The following is an 11,029-nucleotide window of genomic DNA, read 5'->3' as shown; positions in this document are numbered from 1 at the left end:
TCTGGCCAACAGATTAGATATTATGTTTTGACCAGAGGAAGATAGGAACAGGAGGAAAACTATTGCTTGCCACCTTCATAGGATCACAGAATGATTTGGGTTGGAAGGGACATTAAAGCCCACCCAGTTCCAACCCCCTGCCATGGGCAGGGACACCTCCCACCAGACCAGGTTGCCCAAAGCCCCATCCAGCCTGGCCTTGAGCACCTCCAGGGATGGGGCACCCACAGCTTCTCTGGGCAGCCTGTGCCAGGGCCTCGCCACCCTCTGAGGGAAGACGGTGATCTTGCCAATGGTTAACGGGGCTGGGGCTTGATGTCTGCCACAGATCTGTACTTACATATCCAGGTGGGCATGAAGTGAGAATCTTCTGCGAGTTTTCATCCTCTCTTTGCCCATACTGGTGATGCTTTTAAAGCACCTGCATGGGGATGCACTGGGCATCGTCCCCAATGGATGACAATTTAATTTAGAAATACAGATCTGGAAAGGGATTCCTGGTCTCCGAATCCAGTCTCCTGGCAACAAACTGTTTATTTTAGTGAATAGCTCAAATTTTTTCTGTTGCTTTGCAAGGGAGTGCCTGTCCCCTTCCGTCAAGGAAGGTCAGCTTCATCTCCAAAAGAGCCAAAAGCTGAGAAAGGGATGGGGGACATCATGGCAGCTGAGACATTAACTAAAAGAAACAGCCTGTGTTCACTCAGCAGCAGCAAGAGGGACTGTCCCCAGAGCTTCCTGGCACTTCTCCACAGCAGCCTTCACCCACAGCTCCTGGCCAAGGCCAGCCTCCACAGGCTGCAAGTGCACCTCCTGCCCTCTGCTCCCTTGAGCCACCCTCCCCATGCCCCTTCACACCCCGGTGGCCTTATTTTGTCCCTGAGCTGCTGCACACCCGGGCGTGCCTTCGCCTGACCCCTGTTCTGCTGCCTTCCCTTACCCTTCATGAGCTGTTTGCTCCTGGAAGGCCTCCAGCACCGCCTCACTGGCACCAGTTCAACTTTTGCTTTCGGCTCGGACCGCTCAAAACTTCGGCACAAGGCTCCAGGCCCCAGTGGGATCCAGGCTTTCTGGGGCTGGTTGCTTGTTGCTGACTTCAGGGATTTTTTATTTTTATTTTTTTCCTTTCTATAAAGCTCACTGACTTCAGCTAGCAGGCTGAGGGACATAACGTGGTTGGCATGGGGGTGTCACCAAAACCAGCTCACCACTCCCAAATCCCATTCAGCATCATAGTCCGGCCACTGGAGTGCTCCATATCCCTGTAAATATCACCCCAAATAAAGAAGTTATCCAGTTTTTGCCTTTTTACACTCCTTTATGGTGCATAGGGAATATAAAGGAAGGCGGAAGGCTGGTGGTTTATTTGTTTGGGGATGGGAGGGGGCAAATGTTTGAAGTTGGGTGTGGATATAATTTGCTCAGTTGGTTCCTCTTTATAGCAAGAAATTTGAGTTCTGCATTGCCACCAGCAAGAACATGAGGGGAGCTCAAAAGCAAAAGTTCACTAGCAAAGGGGGAAAGAGATCAGTAATGGGGATTGCTTAAAACACACCGGGCTTGTTTTGGTGTGAACAATTTGGTGACATAAGAACTTCGTGCACTTTACGAGTTTTTCACCCAAAAGTCCTATAGATAAAAGCTGGAGATCCCGACACTTTCAGCATTGAAGACAAGCAGGAACGTGGTGCTGGAGGGGAACAGAATCTGTCCTGGTGTCTCAGATCCGTTTGGGCAGTCCTGTGCCACCTTCATGGTGGTGATCCCAGGGCTCTGCCAGCCCCATGCCACCCCAGCTCCAGGGGCATGGGGAAGTGCCAGCCAAACCCTGCCAAGCAACACCTATCACACCCAAAGATCCTTTGTGATTAATTCACTTATTGATGGTCCTTCATAACTCCGTGGTCATCTTTTTTTTTTTTTCTTTTTTTTTTTCTTTTTTTTTTTTTTTGCGCTGCCATTAATTATTCCTGGAAGCAAATAAAAGGGCCCACCGATATCTCTCCCTCCCTCCCTCCCACCCGCCGCAGCCAGCTTTTCCTTAGGGAGAAAAAACTTGTACTCGTTCTGCAGTGGGACAATGCCGACTTTTGAACCTCTAACCACTAAACAAACAAACCTTGCGCTCCGCTCCACAATCCAAACAGGGTTTATTGACAGGCGTATCGCAGCAACCTGCACCGGCTCAGGCAGCAGCCGGGCCTGGGATCGATGCTGCGGGGGCGGCCCCGGGCACCAGAGGGCATCCTCGAAGGGGGACAGCACCCACCTGGAGCCCCTGGGCTCCCCTGGGAGGAAGGAGCAGGGGATGGTGCCCGCAAAACCCTGTGGACTTGACCACACTCCCTGGCACAACCACTCCCTGCACTGGGAGTGCTGCTCCCTGCCTCGGTCTTCCCCCATGCATGGGAGACCGGGTTCAGGTCTTCGTGGCTGCTGCCAGCCTGTGTCCAGCCCCAAAAGCTGCAGAAAAACTCAGCTGTCAGCATTTCCCCATCCTCCCCCAGGCACAGAGAAGAGATACCTGGTCCATGGGGCAAACCGATCCTGCCCGTGCCGTCCTGCAGATCCTGCTGGCACGTGGCTTCGGCTGTCAGCAAGGTGAGAAGAGGAAAAACAAAATGCCCCGAGGAAGGCAAATGGGGTATTTGGAATGGAGTTGGTGAGAAAAACAGAGAGACACAGGGCCATGTGCCGGAGAAGTCAGCAACCTGCAGAAATCACCCCAAAATGTGCCTGGGGCTGGGCGGTGCTCCCATTCCCACCAGGGCGCAGCCCCACATGAGCGGGTCCCACAGCCAGCCTGGGGCACTGGGTGATTTGGCCAAATCAACCAGACCTTTCTCCTTTCGTCTCAAGCTGGGTGAGCCTTTGGCATTTCTATCCTGGTCCCCATCGTTTAAGAAGAAATGGTGAACGGGCACAGCCCATGGGAGGCGAGCTGTGTTGGGCACATGGCTCCTCTGCGGGTTTCTGCTCTCAGTGAGGCTGCGATGAAGGCAAAGCTGGTAAATCCAAGGGCAGTTTTGAAAACTAACTGGAAAAAAAAACCTCCAAGTGAGCCAAACAGCACGAGGGGGCGAGAAAAGAGACATAATTTAAATTAAAGGACACTGCAAGCATTGCAAAATGGCACCAGGCACTTTGCGTTAGCTCCGCACGCACAGACAAGGATCCCCCCTCCAGCACGGCTGGACATGATTTGCAGAGACTTCACTCTTCCAATTTCTCTGCACTGCGGCTAATAAATCTGGCTGGATGACTATCAGCACGGGATTTATGGGCTCTTTTACAAGTGTCTAACATTAAGCAATTCACTTCTGAACGTTTAAACAGCGCCTTATCTTGTCTGCTCTGACCCTTAGGGCAGGATGAACGTTTTGCATATTTATGGTCATGAGAAAAAATAAAATAATAAAATATAAAATAAAAAAATGTGCTTTAATTTTTTTTCTTCCTGTTAAAATTCATTGTTAGCCCGACAACATTTCGAAAACCTTGCGGATCCCTGAGATTCACGGGGGGCAGGCAGGCAGTGCCCGCGCCCCCCTCTTATCTAACAAACTCCAGGGTAAAAACAATAAAAAAAGAAAACCGAAAACCATAATAACATTAATAATAATAAAGCCACCGCCACGATTCCCCCGGACGACGAGACACGCACACTGTACACTCTGTACACAAGGCCGGCCCCGCGGGGCGGTGTAGTGCATAGGCGGGGGGGGGGCCGCTCCCACCGTGCCACCGAGACCCCCCCCGGCCCCGGCACGGCCCGGCACGGCTCGGCCCGGCCCCGCTGCGGCCGTGCCCTCCAGCAGTCCCTGAGCTGCGGCCCCCCCCCGGCCGCTGTCACTGGGGGGCGGCGGGACCCAGCCCGGCGGCTGCCGCCCCCCCCGTGGGACCCTGCAGAGGGGCGCCGGGGCTGAGCGGCTCCGCACCGCCGGGCTGCGCCTGCTGCAGCTTCTTCTTGTTGATCTTCCTCTCCTTCGCCCGCCGGTTCTGGAACCAGATTTTCACCTGCCGGGGGGGAGAGAGGGCAGTCAGGGGGGTGTTGCCTGCGGCTGTCCCCCCCCCTCCCCCCGGGGATCCGTAATGGGAGAGGCGCCGGGAGCCTCCCTGTTCATCCTGGCATGCGCATCCCTGGTTCCACGCATCCCTGGTTGCGCGCATCCTTGCTCCAAGCATCCCTGCACTGAGCATCCCTGTCCCGGGCATTCCTGCATCCCGATGCGCGCATCACAACCCTGTACATTAAACCCAAAACATCCCAACCCTACACATCCCAACCCTACACACCCCAACCCTACACATCCCAACCCTACACATCCCAACCCTACACATCCCAACCCGATACATCCCAACCCTACACATCCCAACCCTACACATCCCAACCCTACACATCCCAACCCTACACATCCTGTCCCTGTGCATCCCAACCCTACACATCTCAAACTTACACATCCCAACCCTATACATCTAGATACTACACATCTCAACTCTACACATCCTGACCCTACACATCTCAACTCTACACATCCCGACCCTACCCTACACATCCCGACCCTACACATCCCTGCCCCGCACATCCCTGCCCCGCACATCCCTGCCCCGTGCATTCCGTCCCTGCGCATCCCAACCCCACAAATCCCGACCCACGCATCCCTGCCCCACACATCCCGACCCCCCACACCCGACCCCCACATTCTGGAGGCACACACCTGCCTCTCGGACAGCCCCAGGCTGGAGGCCAGCTCCGCTTTCCTCCGGATGGTGATGTAGCGGCTGTAGTGGAACTCCTTCTCCAGCTCCAGCCGCTGGTGGTCGGTGTAGACGACGCGGTACTTGTCTTTCGTCCTGGTTTTAACTGCGGGGAACAAAGCCCGGGTTGGGAAAGCAAAAGCAAAAGCAGCGCGGAGCTGCGCGGCAGCCGCCGCAGGGTGGCTCCCGGAGGGCGCAGGGCGAGCAGGATGAGGCCAGCCCGGCTTCCTGCCCGCCTCTCCCTGCACCGGGCTCCCCTGAGAACAGCAAACAGAGGGGAGAGCAGCAGTTAAACCGTCCCTCAGACCTTGGGCACGTGTTGCAAAAGCTGCGGGAATGTCAGTTGCGACAGCGACATGGGCGCGGGCCCTCCGCCACCCCCCCCCCCCCCCGCGCTCCGGTGCGCTCCCGGTCGTTTTGCTGGGGACAACTTTATTGTGCTCTTTTGGCCACCTTTGGTTTTGCTTTGCCTTCCCCATCGGGGAAGGACTTAGGAGGAGAGGGAAAAGAAGAGGGGAAAAAAGGAAAAAGAGGGGGGGGAAAAAAGGGAGAAGGGGGAAAAAAAAGGAAAAAATGGGGGAGAAAGGAAAACAATGGGAAAATGGAAAAAGGGAAAAAAAAAAGGGAAAAGGGGGGGAAAGGGGAAAAGAAAGGAAAGCCCCGCTGAGGGCCCGGCGGCTCGGAGCAGCCCCCGGGCTCCTGCCCGGCTCCGCCGCCCCTCGCCCCGCCGCCGGCGTCGGGCAGGGCCGGAGGGGACTCCGCGGTGCCCCCGGGAGGGCTCCGCGCGGTTGCAGCCCCCCAAAATGAACAAAACCCAATCCGAAGGCGAATTTCGGCGAGTGGCCGGCGAGTATATGCATGGCTGCATGGAGTGACCTCCTTTCTTGGGCTCGTTTCTGGTTGAGCTGGTTGGAGCCCCGGCCCTTCTCCTCCTTCCCCAGAGATCTGAGGCGCGGGGAGTTTCTGCCCCCTAGGTGCTTAATGGCTGGCAGGCTGACTTTGTTCAGGTAAACTCTCTGCAAACCACAACAAAAGCACCCTGTAAAGATACAAGCCTGATCAGAGAAAACTCCCCAGAGCCAGTGAATAGGGAACACAATCCCAAACAATGCGGGACAAGGAGATCTTATCAAAGACAAAAAAAAAAAAAAAAAAACCTTCTCAAAGCCTTAATGACAGCCACATTCTGTTTGAATTACCACTACTGAACAAATGGCGGCAGGCGCTTTCATCCCCCCCCCCCCCCAGCCTCGCGCATTAACATAAACACTGGCTCCAAAGGCAGAATTTGAATGGAGCCAAGGGACCGGCCACCACCGCGCAGCCCCGACCTGTGGGAACACCACGGGCTGCCCTGGGAAGCGCCACGGGCCCCGGGGAAGCTCCTCCAACACCGCCACCGCCACCCGGAGCCAGCGACGGGGGCACCGGGGCTTCCCCAGAGCCTCGGTGCCCGGGACCCCCCTCCCCGGGCCGTCGAGGAACCCCCCCGGAGCTGGGAGAGGGACGCCCAAAGTCTCTTTTTTTTGGGTGCTTTTCGGCCGTATATTTATAAATACAAATAAAAAAGAGAGACAATGGCAGCGGAAGGTGTACATCAAAGCGGGAGGCATGCATCTCCCCGTGGCAGATGTAAAGGGGGGGGGAGGAATATATAAAAGAGGGGGCCCGGCCGGGCTGCGGGGGGATTAACATCACAAGGGAGAGCGGCGCCGGGAGCGGCCTCCCCCGGCCTCCCCCAGGCAGCCTCGGCCGCCGGGGGAACGGGAAGGGGGGGACACAAGGAGGGGGGGGGGGGGACGCCCTCGCACCTCCCGGCCCCATTTCGGGGACCGAGGGCACCCGAAATCCCCTCAGGGGTGGCCCGGCCGCGCTAAGGGTTCCTAAAGGGTTAGGCGGCCAGTGAGTCAGAAACAAATGCGGAGCGACACCGGCCGATGATTTATACGCCTGTAATTGGTTATAAAAATCTTTTAAGTGGCTATAAGTGGACGAGCGGAGCGGAGGAGGGAGGAAGAGCGGAGCGTTGCCCTCGGGATGCCGCCCGGGCTCGCTCCCGGAGCTCCGCGACCCCCCGACGGGGCGCACGGGGAGCCCTCGGGGCTCTGCCGCTGCCCTCCGCCGCGGGCCGCGTACCGGCGAGCGCGGGGCGGCTGTCAGCAGCGCTTTTTCCCCCCGGTGGCCAGCAAGAAAACGCCGCCGAGGAGCAGCTCCCGAGCGGGTTTGTGCCGAGGTCCCCCCTCCCCGGGGCCCCCCGATGGGCGCGGAGCCCCCCCCGTCCCCCGACGGGGCGCCCCTTTCCGCGGCTCCCCGCCGGCTCCCCGCTTACCCTGGCTGCTGAGGGGGGGCTGCGCCGGTTTCCTCATCCACTCGCAGAGCCCTCGGCGCTGCCCCCCGGGGGACAGCGGCTCCGGGGCGGCCCCGGCGGCGGCGGCGGCGGCGTTGAGGGGCTGCATGACCCCGGCGGAGCAGTGGGGCGAGGGGCCGGCGTGGTGGTGGGCGTGCGGGTGGTGGTGGTGGTATTCGGCGGGGCTGTAGGCCATGGCCGCGGCCGGGGAGCCCCCGTTGAGGCCGTGGACGGTTCCGGCGGCCGGCGGCGCCCCTTGCCCGTAGGCTCCCCAGTCGTCGCGGAGAGGAGCGGCGTAGGGAGCCGGCCAGGCCGTGCCGGGGGACTGGGAGCTGTCGAGGTTCACATGGTAGCCCCCGTAGTCCGCGTACTGGGGGGCGCCCACGAAGTTCTGCGCCGCCAGGTTGAGCCCCCCCGAGTGGCGCACGGGGCCGGGGTACATGGGCCCGTCCTTGTCCAGGAGGTAGCTCACGTACATGCTGGCGGGACCCCGGCGGCGGCTCTCCGCATGCTGCTGGGGCTCTCGGAGCTGCTGGGGCCCGGGGCCGGGCTCCCCCGGGGCGGGGAGGGGGCAGGCGGAGGGGCCGCGGCCCCGCTCTGCCTCGGCGCCGAGCGCTGCTCGCTGCCGGGGCCGGTCCGAAGCCGATGGCCGGCAGCACTTACATGATTAACGATTGTTTACAAGGCCCTATTAGTAATGGCCCAGACACACCAAAGGCAGGTGACGTGGAGAGGCGCTGGGTATATAGCTACTACCCCTAAAAGACGATTTGCATTTAAAAAGATAAGGAGAGGGCAGCGACCTGATCACAGCTAAATATTCAAGCCTTTATTGTTTAAGAGCTTCCTCCTTCCATTGCAACCTGGTGCACTTTAACCTCCAATCACAGGTTCAAAGGATGAAATCAAGAGACTTGCAAAAGACAGAGAGGGAGATCTAAGGGCGAGGGTGGGAATATGGGAACCGTGTATCGCAGCCGATCTGCGGGCAGCGCTTTAACCAGCTCTTCTTGGGGCTGGGGGGCAAGGAAGGGGCGGAGGAGGAGGGAGTTTTCATTAAAAATCCACCAAGCGATTTTTTTTTTCGTCTTTCTCGTGGTTCTTTTAAGCCACAACCCCCCCCCCGCCGCTGCGGCCTGCTGCTCTTTCTAGGGCGCTGCCCACTCGGTCACGGGCGATGGAGGCGAGGTAAGAGGAGACCCCCCCCTCGGAGGGCCCAGCCTCTGTCCCCACGCGTGTGTCCCCGCAGCCTCCAAACCCGGCGCTGTCGGGGCCCCGGTGCCCCTGGGGGCTCCTTTTCCCCCTCGCCCCCGACGGCCTCGACGTGGGCCCCGTGCCCCGTGCTCGAGCAGCGCCTCCCGCCCCAAAAAGAGCTCCCCAAAGCCGGGCTGCGGGGCGCCCACGGGGGTAGCGAAGGAAGAGCTTTGCCCGCTCTCATCTCCACCGGGAAAGCCGGGAGGGGCGATGCCCTCGGGGAAAAAGGCGACCTCCCCTCCTGGCACACTCGTATTTTTTTTTATTTCCCACCCCGACGCCTTGGGAACCCGCCCCGGAGAGCGGGCGAGCGGCAGCCGGCTTCCCCGAGCCAGCCAGCCCCCTTTGAAGAGGCGCCCCCCCAACCCCCCCTTTTCTCAGCTCCCCCCGCCGCTTTTATGCTTTAACTTTTCACCCTGAGCCGGGACAATGCCAGAAAACGTTTGCATATTTGCATCTTTTCCCATGACACAGCGAGGGAACCTTTCACCCGCCGAGAAAAGCCCCCTCCCGCTTTCCCAGCACGTCGCACCGGCTTTCCCCGACGGCTCTCCCCGGGCTCCCGGGGGTCTCCGGTGGTCGGTACCCGGGTGTCCGTGTCCCGTCGCACGGGTACCGTGCGGAAAACGAGGTTGCCTCAAGCTCACGGCCGTGGTTGCGAGCCCACAATCACGACCCTACAATAACAAGAGCGCAACGCTCGCCCGCAGCCTTCTCCCGAGGTGGTTTCCCTCCCGTTTCCAGCATCGCACCTGGGTGCTGCTGGGTTAACTGGGAGGGGGAGCGGGGCTCGCAGCCCCCACGCCAAGTTGATGATGCCACAAAGGGAGGAAGGAACCATCCAAACGACAAAAATCCGAACATAAAGTATTAAAACGCACCAAATCCCAGAAAAACCCTAAACCAGCCGGGCACGGACAGCTCGGGGTGCCCCCTCCCCGACCCTCCCCTCCTTGGCTTTTCTCGTGTCCCCCGCCCGCACCGTCTCCGTGGACGGCGGCAATCCCCTTCCCCTGTCCCCCTCCGTTTCGGCTGGGGCAGGATTTTTGTCTCCCCCACAAAAAATTGGGGAGAGGGGCACTGCCTCCAGCTGCAGCTCCCACGCTGGTTTTCCCTCTTCTGTCCCCGCGGATTTGGGGACACAAAGGCGACAAGGCTTTGCCGGGGTGGAGGGTCCCGATCCGGCCCTGGCTGCCTCCCCCTCCTTCGCTGCCACCTTTTTGGGACTTTTCCTGCTCCGGCCAAAGCCCCCGGAGCGGAGCGGGTCCCGTTGGGGGGCTCTGGCAGCTCCATCCCCAGACACAGGAGCGCAGGAGAGGCCCTGGTCTCTCCCCCCCTTGTTTCCTTCTATATTACTATTATTATTATTATTATTATTATTATTATTATTATTATTATTATTATTATGTTCTTATTTCCCTAGATCCCAAGCGGGGAAAAGCGACCCGATACCTCTAAAACCGACAATTGCCCAGTCGGAGCGGCCAGTTGGAGAGAAATATCACCTGGTGCTATTGTGTTTTGGTTTGTTTCTATTTTATTTTATTTTATTTTATTTTATTTTATTTTATTTTATTTTATTTTATTTTATTTTATTTTATTTTATTTTATTTTATTTTATTTTATTTTATTTTATTTTATTTTATTTTATTTTATTTTATTTCATTTTATTTCATTTTATTTTATTTTATTTCGTTTCATTTCGTTTCATTTCGTTTCATTTCATTTCATTTCATTTCACTTTATTTCTTTTCATTTCTTTTCTTTTCGTTTTACTTTATTTCTTTTCTTTTTCTTTTCTTTTATTTTCTTTTATTTATTTATTTTTTCCCCGAGGGGCTCTTTCTCCCAGGACTTTGGCCCGGCCAGACGCTGCCGTGCCGGGCTCCCCGCTCTCCCCTTCGGGCTCCGGGGCTCCGGAGCCGTCGCTGCGGGCTCCCCGCTTTCCTCCTTGAGCCCCAAACCTTCCATCTGGAGCCGAAAATCACCATTTCCCAGGGGATCTGCCTGCCCCCGGGGGAGCCGGGTCCGAGGGAGCCGCCGACGGCGCACCCGGTGCCCACTGCCGGTCCCGGGGGGGCAGCGGCCGGTGCCCAGTGCCAGGCACCCCCCGCCCCCCTTAAGCCCCGGGAAGGGCCTTGCAGGGCTGTGGGTGCGCCTTTTTGGGTCGTAATATGCGTTTTTGTTTGAAAAACTAGTATTTTTCCATCACTTAGGAGAAGCTTGGGGTGGGGTGGGGAGATCATCCCCCTCCCGTGCCCCCCCGTGTTAACGGCGCGGAACCGGGAGCTTTGTTTGCAAGGCAAAAAAAAAAAAAAAGAAAAGAAAAAAAGAAAAAAAAAAGCCCTTTGGTGGCCAAGGAGAGCGAAGGGAAGGAGGAATCGTGTGTTAGTTCGTCCGCCCTGTGGAATTTATGGCTCCCCCTAAGCACAGACATGATAAGGACTCAGAAAACATCTTGGATCTTTTCAAGCCGGCAGCCCCCGAGGCTTTGATGTAGATTACGTTGCAGAATAACCCAATACTTTTATCGTGGGGTTGATACCCGGCTTGTTTAAGCACATGCCTCTCGGAGAGGGTTGGATGCTGAGCGCTTGCTCCCCAGCGGGATCCTCGTTGCTGGGAAGGGAGCGGAGCCGGGGGACTGGGGGGAAGGCACGGCACCACTCGGCA

General features: G+C 57.7%; 1 protein-coding gene across 2 annotated transcripts; it reads right to left on the bottom strand.

Moving 5' to 3' along the window:
• Positions 1–2,090: 2,090 nt before the first annotated feature.
• On the bottom strand, positions 2,091–8,728 carry CDX2 (caudal type homeobox 2). 2 transcript variants are annotated; one of them, XM_083828679.1, is made up of 3 exons: positions 7,085–8,728; positions 4,716–4,861; positions 2,093–4,014 (listed from the first exon to the last, which is right to left on the bottom strand). In XM_083828679.1, the coding sequence occupies exons 1-3, from the start codon at positions 7,578–7,580 to the stop codon at positions 3,847–3,849; spliced, it is 810 nt and encodes a 269-aa protein (XP_083684805.1). In that variant the 5' UTR covers positions 7,581–8,728; the 3' UTR covers positions 2,093–3,846. The 2 variants fall into 2 exon arrangements, with proteins under 2 accessions (XP_083684804.1, XP_083684805.1); XM_083828678.1 differs by lacking the exon at positions 7,085–8,728 and having other exon boundaries at positions 2,091–4,014; positions 4,716–6,429.
• Between the last annotated feature and the right edge of the window lie 2,301 nt (positions 8,729–11,029).

Source organism: Anser anser (genome assembly GCF_964211835.1).
Source record: "Anser anser genome assembly, chromosome: 1".
Classification (NCBI taxonomy): domain Eukaryota; kingdom Metazoa; phylum Chordata; class Aves; order Anseriformes; family Anatidae; genus Anser; species Anser anser.
This window is presented reverse-complemented; position numbering and strand designations above follow the sequence as displayed.

What these genes read in the sequence shown, in the direction of transcription:
- CDX2 (XM_083828678.1), bottom strand. Translation starts at nt 5,615, where the DNA reads ATGCATATACTCGCCGGCCACTCGCCGAAATTCGCCTTCGGATTGGGT. An exon ending in TGGGGCTGTCCGAGAGGCAG is followed by an intron (nt 4,015 to 4,715) that starts GTGTGTGCCTCC and finishes CCCCCCCGGCAG; the next exon opens with GTGAAAATCTGGTTCCAGAA.